Raw genomic sequence first — 26615 nt, forward strand, 5'->3', positions numbered from 1 at the left:
AAATTAATTTTTAAAATTCACTAAAATAGACAAAAGGAAGAACTTGCCAAAAGTAGGGTGTGTTCATGATGAAAGGATCATCAGGGTAACTGGGGTGGGGATGGGGTCTTCTTTTGAATAAAATATGAGATTGTTATGACATTCCACTTTATTTTAGTTTAGGAAAGCTGACCATAAAATCTTTATAGGCAAGCATAAAAAGTCTCTCTACTTTGATTCAAAATGCAGCTGATGATAAAAAGAACAAAGCAACTAATTTTGCATTTGCAGACATTGTAGATAGCTTTCCTGTGTACGTGCATAGAACAAACTGATCCTTTGGGAGATTAAAAGTAACTTGAGTTTGTAGTTCTTAGTTATGAAGCTGTCTTGAGGGGTGCCTGGGTGGCTCAGTTGGTTAGGCAGCTGCCTTCAGTTCAGGTCATGATCCCAGTGTTCTGGGATTGAACCCTGAGTCCAGGATTGAACCACATGTCGGGTTCTCTGCTTCTCCCTCTCCCACTCCCCTCTGCTTGTATTCCCTCTCTTCCTGTCAATCTCTGTGAAATAAATAAATAAAATCTTTGAAGAAAAAAAAAAAGAAGCTGTCTTTAGTTGCTTGATTTCTGAATTTTTGCAAACTGCATGCCCTTCTTTGAGCAAACAATGATTTTCCCTTTTGATAAACAATCTTCATTGGCTACTTTGGCCACTATTACCTTGGAAAAATAATCATGATAGCAGGATTTTTTTTAAAGATTTTATTTATTTATTTGACAGAGATCACAAGTGGGCTGAGAGGCAGGCAGAGAGAAAGGGGGGAAGCAGGCTCCCCACTGAGAAGAGAGTCCCATGTGGGGCTCAATCCCAGGACCCTGAGATCATGACCTGAGCCGAAGGCAGGGGCTTAACCCACTCAACCACACAGGCGCCCCAATAGCAAGAATTTTAAAATGGCAGGAGAGTGGGGGAATAAATTATAGTTGAAAAGAGAACTTAACATGGAAGGCTTGGAAACAGATTGGTAATATTAAAAACTTTTTAAAAAGATATTTTCTGGGCACCTGCGTGGCTCAGTTGGTTGAGCGACTGCCTTTGGCTCATGTCATGATCCCGGACTTCCAGGATCTCATCCCGCATCGGGCTCCCAGCTCCTTGGGGAGTCGACTTCTCCCTCTGACCTTCTCCTCTCTCATGCTCTCTCTCACTCATTCTCTCTCAAATAAATAAATAAAATCTTTTAAAAAAATAAAAATAAAAAGATATTTTCTGTTGAATAGAATCTAGAATTTTTATATGACTTCAGCATGACCCAGGCAATTCCCAACTTAGAAACAAGTTCTGTCTAGAACTATATTGTACACCTGCAACTAATATAACACTGTGTGTTAACTAACTGGAATTAAAATAAAAGCTTAAAAAAAAAATAAAAACCTCTCTGGAAAGTCATTTGTTAAGAAGTTGGAACAACTTCCAAATGACATTATTATACTTATTCTACTTAAGGTTGCTAAGGGGTTGTTTTATTTCCAAATCCAAAGAAAATTTACAAAATCCTCAAGGTAACTGAAATACCAGATCTTTGCATGGAAAAGTTAGGAAAAAAAGTTTATAAAGTAAACAATCTGATGGAATGTTAAAGAAAGTACTTTATGAAGCAACTGGGTGTGGCTTCATTCCTAGCTGTGTGGTCTTGGGCAAGTCATTAATCTTTTCCCAACCTCATTTTTCTCAATAGTAAACTGTTAGTGTTGAATAAGAACATTAGAAACAATGTTTAACTTACAATGTTGGCTAAGAGCATTGGAAACAATGTGTGTCAAATCCTCCTCCCTCACAGTGCAGGGTGTTGTCAGGTTAGTAGTTCCCTGGTATCCAAGCAGGATATGTCCCAAGATCCCCAGTGGATGCCTGGAACTGTGAATAGTACCTAACCCTATATGTAGTATGTTTCCCTATACATACGTATACATGGTAAAGTTTAATTTATGAATTAGGCAGAGTGAGAGAACTACTAATAAAATAGAATAATTATAACAATAGGGGCACCTATTATATATTATAACATTATATTTATATATTATATATTTTATAACAGTAGGGACACTTGGGTGACTCAATTGGTTAAGTGTCTGCCTTTGGCTCAGGTCATGATCTCAGGGCCCTGGGATCGAACCCCGAATCAGGCTCCCTGCTTGGTGGGGAGTGTGCTTCTGTCTTTCCCTTTTCTCCTCCCCCATCCCTCCGTCCCCTGCTCATTCTCCCTCTCTCTTTTTCTCTCTCAAATAAGTAAATAAAATCTTAAAAAAAAAAAAAACCAATATACTGATTGTACTATAGTCACTCTTGTTATGGTGTGAGATAATAATAAAATGCCTACGTGATAAGATGAATTGAGGTGAATGTTTCTGATGTGACATTGCGTTAGGCTGCTTTTGACCTTAAGATTCATCAGAAGGAGGATCATCTGCTTCCAGACCAGGGTTGACTGTGAAGTAATTAAATCTGCAGAAGGCAAAGCTGCAGATAAAGGGAACTACTGTATCATAACATTTATTATGCTTTTACTAACCACCCATTCTGTATCAGGATGAATACTAGCAACTTTCCTGTTATTCTATTACTCATCAAAATAATCCTAGGAGGCAGGTATAATTATTTTCATCCTTGTAAGTGGAAAATAGAAAAATGAAATGATTTAAAAATCTTAATATTGAAATTTCCCTTAGTACCTAAGGGAAAAAATACACTTAACTAGAAGAGGGTGATAACCTTGGGATTAACTGTTTCATATTTACAACTATTATCTCCTTGGTCTTTGCAGCTGCCCCATGAGATTGGAATGACTATTTTTTCCATTTTATAAGTTTTCTCATTTTAGAGTCTAATCTAAAGTAGGTAACAGGGGACCAGGAATCATGTGGAAGAGATACAGTTTGATATAATTCTTGTATCATTTACAAAGTGGTTTCAGGTTAGGATGATAGGAGCAAGGGATAGAATAGTCTATAGAAGGTGGCCAATGGGAAAGTAATAAGAAAAGTCAAGTATAATCCAGTGGTTGACTGTACCAGAGGTTTTGAAATCCGATGTTTGTAATCTAGGGAATATCTGGATTTGATGGAGGTAAAAATTGCAAATGCACTATAATTCTACTCAAAAATTAGCTTAAATTTCTTGGTTCACAAGAAAATTATTATTTATAAATAAATGGTTTCATTTAATGAAAAATATATTCCTTTCAATGTCAGGGATTTTCAGACAGTATGTTACTACATATGAAACCAGAATCTAAACTATTTTGGAAGCAAAAATAAGTTAATGTTAAATATTTAATGTCATATTTTTGTTCAGAGCTGTAACAGGTTACCAGGTCAGTAGGAAGCAGAGATCCCCATACCTTGATACACATTTATTAACAATCCAGATATTGTCTGAAGGGAGCTAAGCCTTCTCTTATTAGATTGTAAAGAAGTTCTGCTTAACACAGGGATAAAGTGAGAAAAATCTTCAAGAAAACAGAGATTATAAATATCATAGATTTGGTCATTCAAACAAACCATATTCTTTGCTGAATATAATTTTTTAAAAGAATAATTTACCAACGGAACCCTATTACTTGTTAGGCATTAGGCTAGGTGCTGGAAATACAATGATAAAAAGAATGTTCTTCCTCTGTAGGTCTTCACTGCCTAATAGGAAGACATCAGTAAGCTACTAGTTACGAAACAAGGAGATTAGCACCATGAAGGAGGCATGAACCTACAGCTGTGAGAGAGAGCCCTGGAAGGGCATAATTCATCCTTCTCCTGGCCTGACTTCCAAATAAGTGTTTGCTTTCAACTGGAATCAAAATGACCCTGTTTTTCGTTGTTGTTTTTTTAATTTTTTGTTCCTACACACCCCTCACCCAGCTTCCCCTAATGCTGACATCAAAACTAAGACATTCACACTGTGACAGTATTGTAGTGGTGTGTCTCCTTTGTCTGCAATCTGACAGTTTCTCAGTCCCTCCTGTTTTTTAGGACCTTGCCACTTTTGAAGAGTCAAGTATTTTGTAGACTATCCTCTCTTGGGGTTTGACGCATGTTTTGTCATGGTTATAGTGAGGTTGAGGATTTGAGGGGGCAGACCACACAAGCGATGTGCCCTTTTTACTGCATGACGTCAGCATGCATAGGGCTTTAATAGGTCTCACTACCGGTGACTTAACTTGATCACTTGTTTTATGTGATGTCTGCCACGTTATTCCTCCATAGGTATTGGTTTTCCTTTTTTAAAAAGTTAAATTAAATCAAATCATTTATTTATTTATTTATTTTAAAATTTTTTTTTTATATTTAATTTTTTTTCAGTGTTCCAAACATATTGTCTCCCTAACCACCAAAGAATATAAACCCCAACTTTTGGGCGCCAAACTTGTGCGCCAATTCTGACCAGAGTAATAGGTTAGTTCAAACAGCTACTATAGGGTAAATTGTAATTCAATTGGCCACCTGCATGTGGCCTAACATGACTATGCAATGTTACAATCTCATTGGCCACCTATATGTGGCCAGGCTTTTGCTCTATAAAAGGTAGCCTGTAAGCTGGGGGTGGTCGCTCTCTTCGGAGATGGCCCTGGCCGATCAGTCTGACTTCTAATGCTTGGCATAGAATAGAGCTTTGCATAACTTTAACTTTGGTTCGATCTCGTTCCCCTGGCCAATCAGTCTGACTTCTAATACTTGTCATAAAATAAAGCTTTAAATAACTTTCACTTTGTCTCAGTCTCGTTTCATTTAATAACGGACCTAACATTTTCCAAAGTGGCTACACCAACATGCATTCCCAACAGTGTAAGGGGGTTCCCCTTTCTCCACAGCCTCTCCAACTCTCATTGTTTATGGTCTTGTTAATTTTGGCCATTTTAACAAGTGTAAGGTGGTATCTCAATGTGGTTTTGATTTGAATCTGGTTTTTCTTTGTAATTAAATATTTAGGGGAATCTGTGATGTTTTCACTGAAGAAATTATCCAAACCTTTTATTTTTTTCCTGAAAATAGTCTTACTGATGGCACAACCATTGTGTAGTCAAAACCATGGTATTAGAGGCCTGGAAATGAGATAATAGTTATATAAAGAGCAACCAAGTAAAAGGTCCATGCAGCTATACTATAAATGAATGTTCTGTTAAAGTCTTCAAACTCTCATTTTCCAAGGGGAAAGAAACTACAAAAGAGACAAATGAAGCATATCTATTGATGACTGGGACATACATAGAGTGGGTAACATTGAGGGTCTCTCAGTTTCTGATTTTCACACCACTTGAATTCAAGCAATCACTAATCCTAAAGCTGGAAGCACATACACTCCCAAATTTGCATTTGTAATAGATATGAAAGGTATTTTTTTCCCTGGGGTTCTCCTAAAACGGATGACCACCCATTTTATTTTTTGAAGATTTTATGTATTTGAGAGAGAGAGAGAGAGAGAGCACAACCAGGGGGAGCAGCAGGCAGATGGAGAAGCAGGCTCTCCGCTTAACAGGGAGCCCAGTGCAGGACTTGATCCTAGGACCCTGGGATCGTGACCTGAGCCAAAGGCAGATGCCCAACTGACTGAGCCACCCAAGCATCCCATGACCACCCCATTTTAATCAGAATTTACTTCCCAGCTGATCTTCAAGAATGACATAATTGAGGAGTAAATTACATGGAAAATATTTCTCAGGAAAATCCTGTGATGCAACACTGGTCTTTGAGGTAGGTATAAAGATAGTAGTAGATTTATTAATTAGTGGTGAACACTCATACTATAGAAATCTTCAAAGGAAAAAAAAAAAGAAATGTTCAAAGGAGAACAGGTATGAAAGTCTGTTTGCCTGTCTTTGCAGAACAAACTAGCCTTGCAAAGCTAAAGATATATCAACACTTTCCCATGAAAGATAATACTTAGGTGACAGAGAAACAGAAGAACTGCCTACAAAATTTTGGTTCACAAATCTGGTTAATACTACCAAATTCAATTATACCAAATATCCTATTTGAGATAAGTTTTGGAAGCCAAGGAAAAATATTAACAGTAGTGATCTCCTGGGGAAATTTTTGGAGTCTTTTGCTTTTTCATTTATGGTTCTGTACTATCAGATTTTATTTACTTATTGACCATGATCAGGTACTACTTTAAGCTGAAAATAAATTATACAGGAAATTTTTAGAAATCATATTTTTAGGAAATACTAAAGCCTTGCTTAAAGTGAAATGAAGGTCAGAACACAATAAATTAATCTCAATAGAGGTTAGTCACCCAAGTTTCCAAAGGACATTGGTAAAGGGTCATTGTTCTATGACAAAAGCTTGATAAAAGAATTCTAAGTTTATGTGGGACTCAGTGGATGCCAGAGCATGTGGTTGGTTAGATGTTTAGCCACTACATAGACTTTTCCATGTAGAAGTTTATAGTTTAGCAAAGCGAAGATTGAGAAGACTTTTTTGTTGTTGTTCATTTAGATTATTTATGAATTATTTAGAATTATTTAGAATCCTGTCCCAAATTTTAAAATTAGAGAAAGGGATCCAAGCTAAAATTATTTTTCTGTTCTGTGAAAAGTAATAAAAACTCATTGACAGGAATGGTACCTCACTGAACATTTGCAAGTTTTTTTTTTTTTTTTTACATAATTATTTGCTATAAACTGGAGTACCTATTTGTGAAAAAGCCAAAGGGGAAAATGACTTTAAAAATATTATTAAAAAATGACTTTAAAAATATTATAGATATGATAGAAAGGGTGTCAGTGAGGTTTACTCAGGCCTCACCTAAGAGCAAAAATTCTAATTCTTCTTGGAAGGATTACTTTCCCTCCAACACCTGGGCCTCTCTCCCCACCTTCCCACTCATTTGGAAGAATGAAGGTCTGTATTCCCTCCTGAACTCTAAGTGAGTTGTTCAGAATGTGTAACTCCACCAGTAACACAGAATCTTGGCAAATTAAATGGTAGGTAAACATGGGAACAGGATACAGAATAAGTAAACATGAACAGGATATAGCTTTCTTGCAAAAAAAAAAATTAAGCCAATATTTAACAAATGTCACCTCTGATAAAACACATTCATTAGTTGGCTTTTCAGACATTTTTCTGTTTAAGAAAATAGTCTACATTAAATGTCTCAATAGTAAACAGAATAAGCTTCAAAAAGATATTTTTGTTGTTATGTTGGAGGAACATGCTTGTATAATCTATTTAATAGTTAAGTACTAGGTAAAACAGGGCGTGTATCTAACTTACAGCCCTTTTGTTTTCTTTCCATTAGCTTATTCTGGGTTCAAACCAGAGCTTGTCTGCAGATAAAGATGCTTGTGGTGGTAATAAAAATTTTTAAAAAGTAATTCTAAAAATGCCTAGGAGAAAACTTTCAATAATTCTTATGCAAACCTTGAGGTTTTTTTGTTTCAGCTCTGAAGTCTTTTATACCAGGTGTTTCTCATTTCCACTGCCATCGCACCGTGGACTCGCCCCACCAAGATTCCACTTGTCTCCCCTTTCCCCTTGGGCTCCCGAAGTTTCCTTTCCCCGAAGGCGTAGGCAAGCACTCCTCAGAGAGTGGATTCCTCAACTGGCTTTGCCCGGCTCCACGTGACCTCCCCTAACACCTGTATGCGGCCTTGGGCTCACAGCGCCCCCATCCCCTCAGCCAGGTACGGACCTAGCCCGGCTCCCCCTCCCCCAGGAGGTCACGATCCCGGTGCGAGCGGCGCTTGGGCCGGCAGGGGAGGGGCTGAGCTCCGGCCACCGCAGCCGCCCGAGCCCTTGCAGCCTGATTATCACATGACTCGACGGCGGCGGTAGCTGTGGCAGCAGCCGCGCCGGCTCTGCTGGCTCGCCGGGTGGGCTCAGTTCCGCTCACGCAGAAGCCGAGCGCAGAGGGCGGGGAAGGGACCTGCTGCCGTCGCCCAGCCGCTCCCGGAGCGCGCGGCGTCTCTCCGGGCCCCGCCGGCGCGCTCCATGCCGCTCCGTTGCGGAAGTGTAGCCTGGGGAGGCGGCGGCGGCGGCGGCACGGAGCGCGGGAGGCCGGGGCCCGGCCCCCTGCAGCATTAGGCTCCGGGAGCCGCGCGGCTCGCCCCAGCGGCCCGGCTGCCCGTGCGCCCGGCGCCCGCCGCAGCCTGCATGCCCCGCGCTGCGCCTCGTCGGGCCCCCGCTGCCTCCTGCTCGCACCGCTGCTGCAGGACGCCGGAGTAATATGCTCACTCGAGTGAAATCTGCCGTGGCCAATTTCATGGGCGGCATCATGGCTGGCAGCTCAGGCTCCGAGCACAGCGGCGGCGGCTGTGGAGGCTCGGACCTGCCCCTGCGCTTCCCCTATGGGCGGCCGGAGTTCCTGGGGCTGTCTCAGGACGAGGTGGAGTGCAGCGCAGACCACATCGCCCGCCCCATCCTCATCCTCAAGGAGACCCGGCGGCTGCCCTGGGCCACTGGCTACGCAGAGTGAGTGTAGCGACACCGGCGGCGCCCCCTGCTCTCCTCGCGGCCCTTCCCCGCAAGGTTCCAGCCCTCCTCTCTCCTTCCTCGGCCCCAGGGCCCTGCAGGGGCTGCCGGCATCCAGGCCTCAGCGGGGACCTCTTTACTTTACACTGGCCCTTCCCCTCTTCCCCAAATCCCCCTTCCCCCATCCCCAAGGACGCAGCGTCTCCAGCCCGGGTATGGTGGTGGATAGTGGGTGGCAGCGCAGGACCGTGGGAAAGCTAAGATTGAACCGGTCCGTGAGTCCGGGGGCTGTGACACTTGGGAAGAAAGTGCGTAGAAGAGCTCTGGTGAAGTTTGAAGCACAGCAGGCAAATCTGGTATCAGCGCCCACCCTCCCCCAAATCTTTGCGCCTCCGCATGAAGTTTGTGGGGTAAAGTCGCGAGGAGCTGTAGCTGCGCTTGGGCGGTGGTGGTGGTGGGGGGCGTCCGTGTGCGAGGTTGCAAATTTCAGAAGGGCTCAGTTTCTCTGACTTAGCCTAAGAGCTCGCTCCCTTCTCCTTTAGCAGGTAGTAAAAGCCTGAGCGTTCGGTAAATGTCCGTGCTGTTTCCCCCAACCCACGGGGAGGGGGAACTTATTTCGGGTGTCTAACGATAGCATTTTGGTAATCAGCTTTGGCGATTAAGCGAACGTTTGAGTGATTTACTATTTCAAGAACTGATTCAGTTAGGTTGTCGATCTGGAAAGGAACTGGGAAAGGAGAAGGGTTTTAATGGCCTCCCCCCACCCAACCCCGACCCCCAGCTTCTCCGCCATTGACTATTAATGACCCTCTTATGAATGGTAGGATACGTGATATTTTTCACCCTACTCAGCGTTATGAAATGGGAAATTCGGAGGGTGGAATTTAGGAGATCAGAGATCCAGGCTTAACAATGACCCGATGGGTGCACAAGCGCACGCAGAACGCGGGTGCCTGGCACACCTGGCCCTTTTCCTTTAACTCCATCCGCTCTATAATCTTGGCCCTCCCCGATCCGCGAACAGCATCGCTCGCTGATTGGTTCGCCCGGGAACCAATCCGCTCTCCCGACGCCTGGGCGCTTTGATGCTGACCCTTTTCTGGTGGCCCGGATACCCCGGGGCAGATATGGTTCGCGAAGTGCCGGGTTCCGGTGCGAAAGACGGCAGGGAAGACGCCCTAACTAGAATTTGGAATTCCTTTTTTCCTTCCCTTTTCACCATATGATCTTTTCTCCCTGGATTTTAATAGAAAACGTGAATAGGGATAGGCGACAGGAGTGTGAAAAATGGTGAGAAGACTAGTGAGCACGCCGGGTGCTAAAACAAAAATTAACTCCTAATAAAGGACAAGTATGGTAGAGAACGTCGTGTGGGGGGAGGTACGAGATAGCATTGTAACTTCCAGGAGAAGAAAGCCAAAGCAGAAATGAGCACCTGTGTAAAGAAAAAGTGCCCAAACATACCAAACACCATTTCTTGAATGAGATTAAAAAAAAAAAAAAAAAAAAAAAAGCTTAAAAGCTCATTTAGAAGCGTGGCAAGCAAAATATTCCACTCATCCTACAATTGTGTGCCTGCCCAAAACCCCGAACTACCTGGCTAGTTGTCACTCTGGCTATTTGTCACTCTGGTGGGTTTCCCAAGGCAGGGGCACCAGTCTGAGGGACAGAATGACAAGCAAATGGTGAGAAAGTTCTGAGAGGAAGGAAGATGTTAAAACACATGTCAAAGCTACATGGTCGCAATAGAAGAAAGGCCTCAAACGGGAAGAAAAGGAAAGGGGAATAAAACAACCGGATTCAGAATGTTTGGATCCTATGGCAGGCGCATAATGTGCCAAGGACTTTAGAGACTGTAAGGGAATCTGAAATGAGACCTGTAGATGGGATAGATGGGACTACAAGGCTCTCCCTCCTCCTAGGTGGGCCTCCATTTCCTTATCTCCAAGAAGTTCACCTTTTTCTAGACCTGGAAGTGAGAAATGTTCAAATTGAAGGTTAGAAAGCCCACTGTAAAATGTTTAATTTTAAAAATTGGTTATATACATAGTACATGATGTGGGAAACAAAGGCAAAAGAAAAAGTTAAATTTCCTTGCTGCTTACAGTCTATTGACAAGTCCTTGAAACAGGCAGTGACCTTCCTTTAGAAGACTCAACTGCCTCGATGTCGACGCTTAACTAAGGGCAAGAGGCGATCTTAGTCCAACTACCCAGGATCCTGTAAGTCTACTTTAACATAAAAATTCCTTTGGAAATTCCTTTATCTCTATTCCCCAAGATACATGTTAGCAGTCATCCCCCCAGCATATGGCCCACTGATACACATCCGTAGGGTCTCATGACTAAGGTTTTATTAGACTGTAATAGATGACCTTTCTCTAACAATAGCTAATCCTTCCTGGAAACTTGTTTCCAAAATTCCTTAGAGATTTACACTATCCCGAACCCCCTCCCAACTTGAAAGGACATAATCGCCAACCCTCACAATCCCAGTGCAGCCCTTTCTGCCCATGGGTCCTGTCCCTGTGCTTTAGTAAAACCACCATTTTGCACTGAAGATGTCTCAAGAATTTCCTATTGGTCATCAGCTCTGGACCCCAGTATTACCTACATCAGTACGAACTTGTGAATTCAAGCAAAGACCTGTACTTATACAAATATAGGAAACCTCCCCGCCACCAAACACACACACACACACACACACATACATACATACATACATACATGCATTCCCTGGGGTTTATGACTGTGATTTAGTGTTGAGTGGTGTGTGTGCCTTTCTAGACTTATTTGGATGCACTTATCAATATGTATCATGTGTTTCTTTTTTTCTTTCCAAGATAGACTCCTACTAAGTATGTTATTCTGTAGCATTTTCAGAAAAACAGTGTCATGGACTTTATTCCAAGTCAGTACATAGAGAATTACCTCATTCTTTTAAAATATATACATGGTGCTAATAATAGCTAACAAAGTTGGTGCGTACTGTCTAGCGATTTCACTCTATCCAGATTTGTATCCTGTCATTTGATTCTCACAACAACCCTGTAAGGTAGGCAGTAACATTTGTATTTTTCTATAAAATAGAATATATATATATATATATACATATATATATATATATACATACACACATATATATATTTCTATATAATAGAAATACATATTTTTTCTATAAAATAGAATATTTTATAGAAATATTCTATAAAATAAAGATTAAAAATGAATATAATTTTTATTTTTTTTTTTAAAGATTTTATTTATTTATTTGACAGAGAGAAATCACAAGTAGGCAGAGAGGCAGGCAGAGAGAGAGGAGGAAGCAGGCTCCCTGCTGAGCAGAAAGCCCGATGTGGGGCTCGAACCCAGGACCTGGGATCATGACCTGAGCCGAAGGCAGCGGCTTAACCCACTGAGCCACCCAGGCGCCCCTAAAAAAAAAATGAATATAATTTTTAAACTGAAAAAAGGCAAATTTGGTGATGACTGATGGCAAATCTGAATATCCATAAGATTCTCTTAAATAAAAAAAAACTACTATTAATTTTAGCAATGCAGTGAACTTAATTTGGTGACACTTGATTACATATAAATTAAACATTTTTTAAAAAGTTAATAGGCTTCCTACAGTATTTTCCAAGAATGGACATGACATAAATCATAATAGTGAAAAAACTGTAATAAGTTTTAACATAAAGTTAATGCAATATATGGTACTATGTTATTCATTTTGTTTTAAAATAGTATTTTATTCTCCAGTATTCATTTAAATCTTACTGTGATTTTATATTACTTATAAATATTATTACTGTCATTATGTAAGTAAATGACTTTTCAGAGTGAAAAAAATTCTATAAAATAAAAAAATATATTTTTTCTATACAATAGAATATATATATTTTCTATAAAATAGAAATATATATTTTTTCTATAAAATAGAATATATATATATATATATATATATATATATATATATTAGAATGCAGAGGCACTGAATGGTTATGCAACTTTCCCAGAGTCCTATGACCTTAGCAGAGCCTGTATTTGAACCCAAGCATGATTCCAGAGCCCACACCACCGAACTGCCTCCTTACAGTGTAATAAACTATGATGCATTCATTTGTACCCAAGATTAACCACTGGTGTTATCTTGCCACAGCCCTCTGTCAGAAGTACTGTACCGCTTCCTCAAACCTTGAACTATACTTACTCTTCCTGCAAAAACACATCCTGAATGGGCAAAATGGCTGAAATAGGGAAGGGGAGAGAGAGACCTGTAGGGTCTAGGCTGCTATGAGTAATACTGCCCTTTGCACAGTATCTCCTGGAAGGAGGAATTCCCTTTGTTTTAGAAGGTACCTGAGAGGGATGGAATTGGTAGGAAGATTGCTCAGAGAATGGGGACAAGGGGGATGCTAATGACTCAAGACCTGAATCAGAAGTGGTTTGCTTACATTTCCAGAGAGGGAGCTACTTTTTATGCCTTCCCCAGAAGAAGAATTGTCATCACTTGGTGAATGAGGCATTAGAGGAGAGTTGAACTCTAGTGCTGACCTTTTGGAGGGCAGAAACATTGAGAGATGTTCTATTTTTTAGCCACTTACTGCTAATCCTTTTCAAGAAGAGATTTTGTATAGGTTGTGTACCTAGAGAATTCGCTTAAGCAGTCCTTATAAGACTCAAGGATCCAGAGACTGAAGACCCTTACTTATTCATTCAGTATTTATTGGCATTGGGCTGAGTGGAATTTCCTGGCCCTTCAAAAAGCTTTCTATTATGGCTGAAGATTTCAAGGGCTATATGCTCGGTTGTAAGGCTCTGTAAAGCATTACAGTTACAGATAACATCCACAGAGCTAAAATCGTAAAACAAACCTGCATTAGCAAGTTTTATTTTTAGTTTGGTTTTGAAATTATGGATTGAGACTGTTAGAACTGCTTGGAGAGAGGCTATGGAAAACAACATCTGACCCAGAGACCCCACAGGGCAACTACTTCCTTTCTCTCTCTACAACTTTAAATACCCCCCAAGTGGTCCCCGTGCTTCTGGGACCTAGAACTTGGTTCAGTTTTTAATGGGTTGGGAGCCCATTTGACTTTCTCTTGTCCAGTTTGTCCAACCTTTCTCTCACCAGTGATCAGCTGGACTGAGAGATACAAGTGGATATGGGGTTTGTGCCCGCAACTCTGGCAGTGGAAAATACCAGAGAACATGGAATAGTCTGTATGAAAGCATCCTATTCACATTTTGTCAATGACAGATTTTTACTTGTGCAGAAAGAAATAATTACAGCAGAATTTTACTTAGGTTATAGCTATAACTATGTGATTCTTTTCTTTTTCTAATACTTTTCTTATAAAAGTGACCCAGACATGGGCACCAAAAAAAAAAGCTACTTTTAAGTTCTTTGTGTCACACAATATTCAAAATTATGATGAAATAATGTTGTTTAAATCCATCAAATAAGTATAAGTATTTAGATTTGTTTTGGAATCTGTAGGCTGTTCTGTCTCCCTAGTTATTGGCATTAATGAACAATTACCAATAAATCACATTGGTTGGCTGTGCAGCTGTGATGACAGAGAAACCACTATTTCTCTCTTGACCTGAAGCTCAGAAATCCCCTGGCCTTTCTTTTTCCCTTCGAACCTCCTCTAGCACACCCATCTCTTTTACACCTCTTAGCAGAGCTCCTGCCTTGGAGCTTCCTGTTTAACTGGGCAATGGAAAAATCTTGAAAGTTCTCCACTTCTTGCATAAAGATAAAAAGAAATGGACTGTGGAGGGGTGTGTCTTATTTCACAAAACTCTCCATAGCACTTGTTTGCAGAATAGTTAAAAGTTCAGAGTAACCTAAAACATTTCACCTACCATTCTGGTAGCCTGCAGAAGGTATTAATTTCCTATTTTAAAGCAGGCAGTTAAGCTCTCCTCCCCTTTTCAGATTTTTTTTATTTTAACTTTTTAATTTAAATTCAACAGTTAATGTATAGCGTATCAGTAGTTTCAGATGTCAAGTTCAGTAATTTATCAGTTGCATATAATGCCCAGTGCTCATTACATCACGTGCCCTCCTTAATGCCCTCACCCAGTGACCACATCCCCCCACTCCCCCCCCACCCCCTTTTTCAGATTTAACATTATAATGAAGTCTTCCCCTCAGGCGTGGAGCTTCTGGGCTATCTCTTAAGAAACTGGATCAACTTCCTTCAAAGACTAGTGATGCTTCTGACAGAAGATTTAAGCATTCTGAGGTTGTATTTATCCTGTGTTGCATCCCCAGTTAGGTACACGTCTCTGATACTTTCCCACCACACAGTACTTCCTGACACTGCAATACCGACTGATAAAACTGATTGCATACTAGAATTGTTTTCTAAAACTATATCATTTTTAAAAAAATTTTAAAGATTTTTATTTATTTATTTGAGAGAGAGAACAAGTGGAGAGGAGAGGGAGAAGCAGTCTTCCCACAAGCAGGGAGCCCTGTGTGGGGCCAGATCCCAGGACCCTGAGATCGTGACCTGAGCCCAAGGCAGATGCTTAACTGAGCCACCCAGGAACTCCTAAAAATATATTATTGAGGACGATTTCTCATTGACCTATGATGGACATAGTATTAGTTTCAGTTGTGTCGTAAAATGATTCCATATATGTATATATTGTGAAATGATCATAATAAGTCTGGTTAACATCCATCACCACACGGAGTTAAGATGTGTGTGTGTGAGAGAGAGAGAGATGAGAGCTTTTAAGATTTAGTTTTGGCAACTTTCAGATATTCAATACAATATTATTAACTATAGTCACCATGCTATACATTACATCTGCAGGACATATTTTATAACTGAAAGCTTGTACCTTTTGACTACCTTAACCCATTTTGTGCACACACACACACACACACACACACACCCAACCATTCACCAATCTGTTATCTTTATGAATTTGGTTTTTGTTTTAAGATTTACACACATAGGGGTAGCTCAGTTGGTTAAGCAACTGCCTTTGGCTCAGGTCATGATCCTGGAGTCCTAGGATCGAGTCCTGCATCGGGCTCCTGGCTCCACGGGGAGTCAGCTTCTCCTTCTGACCTTTTCCCCTCTCATGCTCTCTCTCACTTTCATTCTCTCTCTCTCTCTCAAGTAAATAAATCTTAAAAAAAAAAAAAAGACACATAGAAGTGAGATCATATAGCATTTGTCTTTGACTTATTTCGCATAACATATGTCCTCAGGGTCCATCCATGCTGTCACAAATGGCAGGATTTCCTATTTTTATGACCAAATAATATTCCATTGTGTGTATATATCTATATATATCACATATATCTTATCTATATATTTATATGATGTATAAGAATATAAGGTATGTATGTGATGTATATAGGTACATACACAATTTTCTTTATCCATTCATCTATCATTGGGCACTGAGGTTTCCATGTCTTTTTTTTTTTTTAAAGATTTTATTTATTTATTTGACAGAGATCACAAGTAGGCAGAGAGAGAGAGAGAGGAAGGGAAGCAGGCTCCCTGCTGAGCAGATAGCCCGATGCAGGGCTGGATCCCAGGACCCTGGGATCATGACCTGAGCCGAAGGCAGAGGCTTTAACCCACTGAGCCACCCAGGTGCACCTGTTTCCGTGTCTTACCTATTGTAAATAATGCTGCAGTGAACATGAGGGCGCATGTATCTTTTTGAGTTAGTGTTTTCGTTTCCTTTGGGTAAATACCTAGAAGTGGAATTGGTGGATCCTAGGTTAGTTATATTTTAATTTTTTGAGGAAGCTCGTACTGTTTCCCATAGCATATCAATTTACATTCCCACCCATAGTGCACAAGAGTTCCTTTTTTCCCACATCCTAACTAATGCTTGTTATTTCTTGTCCTTGTGATAATAGCCATTCTAACAGGTGTAAGCTGATATGGCATCGTGGTTTTAGTTTGCATATCCCTGAGGATTAGGGATGTTGGGTACCTTTTCATGTTCCTGTTAGCCATCTGTTTGTTGTCTTTGGAAAAATGTCTATTCAGGTTCTCCTTCCATTTAAAAAATCAGACTTTTTTGGTTTTTGAGTTGGATGAGTTATTTTTTTTAATATATTTTGGATACTAACACCTTACAAGGTATATTGTTTGCAGATATTTTCCTCCATTCAGCAGGTTGCCTTTCATTTTATTGTATTGATGGTTTCCTTTGCTGTGTAGAAGCTTTTTAGTTTGGATAGTCTTACTTGTTTTTTTGCCTTTGTTGCCTTAACTTTTAGTGTCATACCAAAAAATTGTTGCCAAGACCTATATTAAAGAATGTACCACCTATATTTTCTTCTTGGAATTTTATGGTTTCAACTAGCATTTAAGTCTTTAATCCATTTTGAGTTAATGTTTGTGTATGGTGTAAGATATTGGTCCATTTTCATTCTTTTGAATATGGCTTTTCCCATACCAGTTTTCCCCATACCACTTATTGAAGAGACTGACTGTTCCCAATTGTTATTCTTGGCTCCTTCATCATAAATTAACTGGCCATAAATATATGGGATTATTTCTGGGCTCTCTGTTCCATTTATCTATGTGTCTGTTTTTTTGTCAGCCCCATGCTGTTTTCATTACCATAGCTTTATAATATAGTTTGAAATCAGGAAACATGATGCCTCCAGTTTTGTTCTTCTTTCTCAAGATTTGTTTGGCCATTTGGGGTCTTTTGTGGCTCCATACATATCTTAAGATTGTTCTATTTCTGTGAAAAATGCTATTGGAATTTTGATACTAGGGATAACATGAATCTGTAGATTGCTTTGGACACTTTAACAGTATTTTCCCAATCCCTGAGCATGATATGTATTTTCCCTTTGTACTTCCTTCACTTTCTTTCACCAGTGTTTTATAGTTTTCATCAACAGGCTTTTCACCTCTTTGGTTCATTTTGTTTTTAGGTATTTTACTCTTTTTGGTATAGTTGGAAATGGAATTGTTTTCTAAAGTTCTCTGATAGTTCATTATTAGTGGATAGAAACACAACTGATTTTTGTATATTGATGTTGTATCTTGTAACTTTACTGCATGTGTCTAGTCTAACAGTTTTTATAGTGGAGTCTTTAGTTCTGTTGATATCCTGTTATCTGCAAGTAGTTGCAGTTTTATGTTTTCTAATTGGGATGGCTTTTTCTTTTCTTTCCCTTCCCTTTTCCTTCTTTTTCTTCCTGCCTGATTGTTCTAACTAGGACTTCCAGTGCTGTTGAATAAAAGTGGTGAGAGTGGATATTTTTGTCTTGTTCCTGGTCTTAGAGGAAGAACTTTCAGCCTAGCACCAGTTAGCATACTGTTGTTAGCTATGGACTTGTCATATGTGGCCTTTATGACATTGAGTTACATTCGCTCTTTACCTACTTTGTTGTGAGGTTTTTTTTAAATCATAAATGGATGTTGAATATTGTCAAATGCTTTTTTTAATGCATCTATTGAGATCATGATTTTTATCCTTTATTTTGTTACTGTGTATCACATTAATCAATTTGTATGTATTAAACCATCTTTTCATCCCTGGAATAAAGCCCATTTGATTATGGTGTGTGAACTTTTTAATGTGTTGTTGAATTCAGTTAGCTAATATTTTGTTGAGCATCTGTGTTCATCAGAAATATTGGCCTGTAACTTTCTTGTGCCCTTATCTGGTTTTGGTATCAAGGTAGCGCTGGCTTTGTAAAATGTATTTGGAAGCATTCCCTCTTCTGTCATTTGGAAATTTGAGAAGGAAGGACAAATTATTTTTAAAGGAAGATATATTTTAATTCTAGGCATTTGGTTGTTATAGTTGTCTTTACAGTTTTCCCTGATTTGTCTGATTTGAACAGAGGATTGATTCCTCTCTCAAACCTTTGAATTTATTTTTGAATTACTTTTCCTTTTTTGAGAAATAAATCCTGTCCATCCGCTTCCATTCTTTCATTCAATCAATGAAATCATTGCATTCCTATTATGTGTCCAGTACTGGTCCTATTCTTGAGCACATATAATAAGACATAGTCATTGTCCTCAAGAAAATTTATGTCAATAGTCTTTCCCCTTTTAGTGTCATCCTTTGAAATTAAAGTGAAATCATGGAGTAATAAGGTTGAAAGCGGCCAGCATTGGGGAAGGGAGGTCAGGAAGGATGTTTGTTTTATTTTTAAGGTCTTAATGCTTCTGGGCAATTTTAAATATCAGCATTTGGAGCCTTTAAGTAAAACAGCAGAAGGAAACTATATTTCCAGCAAGCACAGTAATTAGCTGCCTGGTTCTCTGTACCTGAAAGTCTCAAGACCTTTATACATACCTGTATAAAGGCATGAGTAAAGAAAAAGTTATTCTAACACTTGTTAAAATGGTAAGGAAGACTTTATTCAAGACTATTGCAATGGGAGCATTTTAATAGGGGAAAGGAATTAGACTTTACTCCAAATACAGCTAAGACAGCTGGGGATTTATAGCCAATGAGCAGAGAGAGGACATAGTAGGTGGAAAATTACTAAGAGGAGACATTATGGGTAGGGAGATTCTTGCTGAAGGCAGGTCAAGGGTTTAGACATCAAGGTAGGAGAGGAGGATATGAAAGGTAATCAGATTTGACTACAAAGTGGTGACCCAAGGAGCCAAATCTATTATCAGACAGTATATCTATTGCCAACATTTCGTTAAATAAAAGATAAAGCCCAGAAGTGTAGAGGTTAATAATCTTAGCAAAGGAGCAGTTTTTAGCTTTTTTGAAAATGCTATGATACTGCTATTTTTCCAATTTTTCACAGACCCATAAAACTACATATTTGTCCTGCCCTAGAGGATTCCTAAGACACTTTCCAGTTTTAAACTTTGAGAGTTCCTGGGCTTAGGCTAAGAACGTCCCTTCTTTCTGTCTTTCAGCCATTCCTTCTAGGCCGAGGTCTTTCCAGTGGGGCCTACTGTCTTCTTGTGATTACAGTTTTGAATTGTTTTTCCCCAGCACTTTATTATGAACATTTTCAAACATGCAAAAAAGTTGAAACCATTATACTCTTAGCACCCATATGGCCACTCTCCAGATTCTACTCTGTACGTCTTGCTGTATTTGCTCCATCACTTGCCTGGCCATCAGTCTATTATTGTTATTTATTTTTAAGATTTTATTTATTTATTTGACAGAGAGAGAGAGATCACAAGTAGGCAGAGAGGCAGGCAGAGGCGGGGGGGGGGGGGGGGGGGGGGGGGGGGGGGGGGGGGGGAAGCAGGCTCCCCGCTGAGCAGAGATTTCCCCATGCGGGACTCAATCCCAGGACTCTGAGATCATGACCTGAGCCCAAGGCAGAGGCTTTAACCCACTGAGCCACCCAGGCAACCCTATTATTGATATTTTTAAGTGTATGTTCTCTTTAGCCCAGTGGCTCTGATTTATGATATTGAGGTATTTTCCACAGTAAATCAGAAAGGAGGATTAGTAGCTATGACGGGCTCTGGTGAGAAAACCACCAAACAATGGGCTCGTCATCCAAGTGGGAGGAGCCAACCCGGATTTAACTTTTATTCCATTGGCACCCTGAGAGTGACCCCTCAGTCCGCATGCTTGTCGTCACTTGGCATTCACATACCTGAGAGCTCTAGATGGGGTTGAACCGAAAATGAGAAATAGATGAGCTGCCTCTTTGCTGTGTTCCTGTTTAATTAGAGCAGTAGGAAATTTGTTTAAAACTCGCGCCGTTCCTTCTGGCAGCCGGTAAGCAGGCAGGTAAGTACGGGGAGGAGCAGTCTGTTTTGTAAAGACAAGCATGTTGCCTGAAAATTGCTGCTGGTGAATAAAGACTCCATTGTGCCGATTTCCTTCCTTCTGAGGTAGGTACTGTCCACTTGGAGGCTTAGGCAGATCAAAGTACCTGCCTAATTGCCTTTTACCTGTTGTGGTGGGATCACTTGGGTCTTCTGGAATGTGAATCCGTAGTGCTTTCTCCGTTATACTGTTTCTGACTTAGTTTTCTCTAATAAGCTGTAAACTTTAAGTGCTTACCTACCTGTATTTTCTCTATGTGTGGACTTTATGCTTCCGTATTTATGAGAGAGAATAATGATGCCACCAGGTACATCTGTATAGCTTTGGATGGCTGTTAAGCCCCTGCCAGTACGCTGAAATGTCCGCAGAGGTTCTCCATGTATAATAAAAGAGGAAAATGAGGCTCAGAGAGAACACAAGTTCCTTCAGAATCTCATGCAGCCCCACCATCCCGGTGACCGTCATGGAATCCCTGAACCGGATCCTTCCCTATGCAGACATCATATTCCTGTGAACAAAATGTCACAGAAGGGTGTAAGATATTTTATTACATAAAGGAAATTAGTAAGCCTTAATCGCCAGGTAACTTTAAATTAGATAAGGGTATGTTAGCACATCAAGTTTTACATGAAAGAATGCTTTTCCAAGCTTTAAAAAATAATTCTCAGAGCACCTGGGTGGCTCAGTGGGTTATGCCTCTGCCTTGGGCTCAGGTCATGATCTCAGGGTCCTGGGATCCAGCCCTGCATCAGGCTCTCTGCTCAGTGGGGAGCTTCCTTCCCCCTCCTCCCCCCGCCTACTTATGATCTCTCTCTGTCAAATAAATAAATAAAGTCTTTTAGAAAAAGTAGTTTTCTTCAGTATAATAGACTTTCTTAGTATAGGCACATGCCCTGAGAACAGCAGCCCAAATCTTGCCAAATTACCATCTTCACTCTAAAGTACCTTTTTCATATTTTAACGTTTTTGGAAACCTTGAATCTTAAAACCAGTCTGTACATTTTGGGTGGTGGCATTTTTCTACAGTTAATAAATCTTGTGTTGTACTATAAATAGCTACTTAGAAGTGGGCAACATACTGAGGAATTCTGAATGATGAGGCACAAATCGTGAGTCGGGTTCTATAAGGGATACCCTCTTAAAGTTTACCTTGGGAGTCCTGTTAGCCAGGCTCTTTACTGAAGCAGAATCAAGTTTTAAGGCTAATGTTGCAAGTTAGTGTGGACTTTGGGGGTCAACAAGGCCACCAGCACAGGTGTAGCATTTCTTTGCTGGGCCTCAGCCCCATGGGCTCATGCGGGGACTGTCCTGTGGCGTGCATGCATCAGTGACTAGAGTCAGGTATAGGGGAATGTCATCAATCATCACAGGGCCTCGGGGCGGACAGAGAGATCAAGTGGTTTGTGTGCTCTCTTATCCTTTCAGTAAGTTGACAAACAGACCTTTAAGCTCTTTTAAAAAGCTACCTCTTTACCATATGACCTTTTTCATATGAGTGTAGGAAGAAAAAATAATCTCTAGTGATGCAGTTTTTTTTTTAAAATAAAAATGCTGTGGATTATCGAATGACCGTACTTAAGTGGTCCACTGTGGTGTGGTAGTAGCTATTCTATGCCTTTCTTGAATGTTGGCAAATTAGAACACACAGCTAGCAAAAAGAAAAGAACAACCTTGTTGAGTAGGATGCAAATTTTAAGGCACAGTGAATATGAATAGCCCATAAGAGGATGTGAGGGGTGGGAAGGAACCAAACTGGTATCAGTATAGAAAGAACTGTATTAAGAGGATTTTTTTTTAATATAAAAGAGGAAATGACTACAATATTTTGTTGCAAATAAATAGCCTATGAGAATGAACTCAAAAATAAGTGGGAAAAACAAAGAGCAATTCTATCAGCCCTTTAGGATGGCATTCACCCTGTAAAGTAGAGCCAAGGAGCCAGATTACCCGGCCTCTTGGCGCCCTTCCCTGTGATTATTGCTAATGGGGCCATGCCGCCCTGTTAGAACCAGGTGTCCAGAGCCGGGCTGGTGATTCAGCGCAGCCGTAAATGGGGAGAAGAGAGTTGGCAACTCGCACGACAGCAGCTGGTGTTTAATTTTTAAAATATCCAGGTATCGGATGGGAATTGCATGGGTCCATAGTTGAAGCCTGCCTCTCCTCCCTTCCCTGTGCTCCAGGTTATCTGGTCAGTGCTGGCGAAACCACCTGGCCCTTCCCTGCCTCGTACACTACCTGGAGCCCTGCCTGGTGCTTTGCCACCCTCAGAGGCACCACGGCGTGTCACCGAGCTCTGGAGGAGCTGTGGATTCCCTCCAGTTCTGGCTCCCCACCTTCTCACTATCATGGACCCTTTGATTTATTTTCTTGGATGTATCCCTTTGCGAAGGATTTTAACATCATATCTTCTAATCAGCAAGAAGGGTGGGTGTGATGATGATGGCATTGAACTGGTAACATTTCGGTTAAAGCAAAGGATTAACCTTTGTTTGGGTTCATGTGTGACTCCTTATTGCCCTCAGTCTATTTTTCATTAGCTTCTTTTTTCCTCTAATGCTTAAAATCATTTAGGTTTCCTCTTGCTGCCTTCCCAGATCCTTTAGGAGCCTGGACCACAAGCTGAAACCCTCCCACCAGGCTTGGCTTCTGCACCAGCCCTGGGTTTTCCATCAGGTTGCTCAGATTCATATCAAGATCCTTTTTGCTGGGATTCAGATGTGACACACCTTCCTTGAGCATGTCATTTCAAAGTCCCTGATGTCCTTCCCTAGTTGAAAACTATGTTTTAATAGTTTTCTTGGCTGCAAGTTGCCTTAGAGGCCTGATACTTGTCAGCTGCAAGTTTAATTAAACTCGTGCTGAGAATATTATCCTTTTTGTCTAGCAGAGTTTTGACCCTTGGGCAAAAATGTATCTTGCAAAAAATTTTTATCATCCACTGATGAGTGAGAAGAATTTAAAAACATCTTTACCTGTCTATTAACCTGCCAAGATGGAAAAAGGCATTGATTAGTCAGGAACATAGAATTAATTTTTTTTAATGACACTTTTGTTTTTCTCATTGCAGAATTGATACGCATTCATTGTAGCACTTTCAAATTCTCATAAGCACTATGAAGAATATAAAAATTATCCATAAATTCTGTCATTCATAATTAACTTCAACTGATAATTTGTGTATATCTCTTAAGTACATTTGTATTTATAGAACAGGATGATTCTACATACAGATTAGTAGTTCTTTCACTGTAAATAAAGTTACTGTCCACTTAAATAAATATCATACTCTGTCACAGATTTTTTTTTGGTAAAAAAAAATTGGTGGTAACTTGGTGGTAACTGCCCCCCCCACTTGGTGGTAACTGCCCCCCCCCACTATAATTAGAAGACCTGGGATGATTTTCCTTTTAGATAAATCTTTGTTAAGCCATAATTTGAAAGGTGATATTTTTCTGGGAAAAATGTTCAAAATGGACTTTCAGCTATTTCTAGTGACATTATTTAATAGTTTAAAAGATCAGTGTTGGGACGCCTGGGTGGCTCAGTGGGTTAAGCCGCTGCCTTCGGCTCAGGTCATGATCTCAGAGTCCTGGGATCGAGCCCCGCATCGGGCTCTCTGCTCAACGGGGAGCCTGCTTCCTCCTCTCTCTCTGCCTGCCTCTCTGCCTGCTTGTGATCTGTCAAATAAATGAATAAAATCTTAAAAAAAAAAATAAAAGATCAGTGTTTCGGTTGAAAATTGTATTTGAAAAATGTTATATACTTTATTTTAAAATCCTTTATCAAAGTAGGTTTTGGTAAGCCAGGCTTACTGATTTAAGAAATATTATTGCTGCTTTTTCATATTTTGGATTGATTTTTAGAAAAATGACCCTTAAGGACTAGTTTAAGATACTACTCTGAAGAATTGCACGATGATTCTGTCTTCGGAGCTAAAAGCACTCATTGACTATCATGCCTTTGAGAGATAATTGGTGACATATCTTGGTTAACTTAATTGCTTCAAATTTTAATGAATAATCTTGAGGGAGCACGCATTATCCTATACATTTTAATTTCTGTAGTACATAGTGTAGGATCCATATACATCAATTCTCATATATTACATTGACCTGAAGTAGGTGGACATAATCGGTATAGTTCCTCTTATTTCAGATGAAGAGAAGGTCACCTTTGTTCTGTAGGCTAATTTCAAATTATCTGCTCAACTCCCGGTAACACAACAGCTAACGCAATACTTGAAAATTTCATCTGCTCAAAAGTTCATTAGAGGTGTTGTATGGTATTCTCTGAACCTGGAAGTAAGCAGTAAGAACTGAGCCTGCTGGAAGAAGTAGATTTCTTGGTAGAGATGAGTGAGTGGCCTGTAATGGCAAGTCTGTCTGCCTGGATGCTGCGTTCAGAAACCCACTGAAGTTTCTAAATACATTATCAGTGCTTTCTCTTCCCTCATCTACTCAGCTTTTTTTTCTCTACCTTATTTTCTTTACTTTGGAGTATTTTTGGTGGATTCCTAAGGCGACTGCCCATTAATCCTTCCTCTGTGCACAAGCTAAGGCATTATTGAATTAGGCACAGTAAAATTTAGTTCATCTCTGGATTGGATAATTTATGCTAAAATTTGCAGTTTCCTTTTGAATTAAAAACTCAAAGTCACCCAAGGTAATTGGCCCATTTCCATCTCTAACTCCAAGCCTGTAACTTCTTATTTAAAGTCACGTATGCATTGATATGGACTAGTTAGAATAAAGACATTCTGTATTAAATTTTAATTTCATTAATTTCTATTCCTACGTTGCTGTTTGTTGTTCAGCTGAGCCTGAGGAGCTTTTGTTTTTGTCAGCTGTGTATAAAAATGATATTTACTGTGCTGGAAATTAAAACTGAGAGAATGTAAAAATATTTATAATTTCAGTTCATTTTTGGTGAAAAATAACCCTGTTTTCCAAAACAAAAACCAAGTTAGAAGAGCAGTATTCTTCTACACTTGCAAATCTCTTTAGTATCTGGCTTAATAGAAGACAGTTGGATTCAGACCTGCTTCTGCATTTTATCTCTGTACCATCACACTCACTTGCACCCAGTGAGAGGAGGGGAGTGAAAAAGGAAAGGAGCACTATAGCATTATGGTGAAAATTGTTTTGACCTCATGTATCCCTTAGAGGGCCTGGGCAACTCCAGTTGTCCCTGAGAACTTTGGCAGGGAAGGGGTATGGTCAGCATAACTGTCTTGTTATTTTTTGAATCATATTTTACAAATAGAGAAACTTAGCCCACTTTTAAAAAGTTAGGGCTGGAATATAGTTCGTCTGCTTCTGACATCAATGTTTGTACTGATTCTGGAGTCCACTTTTCCACACTGTGTGGTATTTCTTCCAGACGTGCAGAGTACTTTGTTTTCTCCGGAGGGCCTGTGCGTTGTGTATGTTTGGGCTGTTTAAGACCGATGGACAATTGAAGGTTGAGTGTTACTCTGTTTAACAGAATAAAAACTGTAGGGGCCAGAATGTGCTATAAAACGTAAATCTTCAGTAAAATACAAATCTCAGATTGACAGCAATTCTGGGATGATTTAGTGTTAGCACAGCACTGGTTTTCTTTTTTTTCCCCTTCATTTATTTATCTTTCTTTTTTATCATTGCCATGCATTTACTGTATACTTAATGTGGGCAAAGGAGCAAAAGATAAAGAGGGTTTAGCCTTAAGTGGCTTACACTCTTGTTGAGAAGATAAATTCATGAAAAGATGAAAATCTAAGCATAGTCTATGACAGAGGAGTCGCATGTGCTGGGAGATTAGTATCTTGAAGAGGCAGCTTGAGGTCGTCTTGGCTCTTCTCCTAACCAGCTTGTGGCTTCAGCAAGCTGGTTCACTTTTTTAGCATTTGGTTGGCTTATTTATAAAGTTAGGTCATTGCCTCAGTCCTTTCTGGCTCTGAGGTGCCGGGAGTAAGTAGTAGCATAAAAGAAGATGTGTGCGCTGATCAGTTCACTTTGAGTGACTTTTATGTAGGATACTTGTGTACAGTTCATAAAAAGGAATGGTTTTTCGTTTGCTTATATGCTCTGTCTTAAATCTCCTGAAGGATCTGTTGGCTGATATGCATTTTAGCAAAAGGTGGAAGGGAACTGAAAATGCAATTACATTTGACTTCATGATACAAACTTCTAAATCTAACACAATGGTAAACCCAAGAATGATATAATGGTAAGTAAGCCTCTGTCTGGAGATTTGCCTGCCCTCCCCACCCTGTGCAACACTGAAGGAAAGAGTGCTGAGCACAGATTATAACATTGTTTCAAAAAAAAAAATAAATAAACACAGCCTATCATGGACTAAAAGGGACTAAAATTTTAGGGAATTTTCCCTCAAATTCTTTTAGAATAAT

The 26615-nt window shown here is 40.0% G+C and overlaps 1 protein-coding gene across 1 annotated transcript in view; it reads left to right on the top strand.

Moving 5' to 3' along the window:
* Positions 1-7705: 7705 nt before the first annotated feature.
* PPM1H (protein phosphatase, Mg2+/Mn2+ dependent 1H) overlaps positions 7706-26615 on the top strand; it is a 260282-nt gene continuing 241372 nt past the window's right edge. Inside the window, exon 1 of the mRNA XM_047739722.1 lies at positions 7706-8447. Coding sequence (XP_047595678.1) covers positions 8203-8447 — 245 coding nt within the window. The 5' untranslated portion in view covers positions 7706-8202. The remainder of the gene's footprint in view (positions 8448-26615) is intronic.

Source organism: Lutra lutra, chromosome 8 (genome assembly GCF_902655055.1).
Source record: "Lutra lutra chromosome 8, mLutLut1.2, whole genome shotgun sequence".
NCBI lineage: Eukaryota > Metazoa > Chordata > Mammalia > Carnivora > Mustelidae > Lutra > Lutra lutra.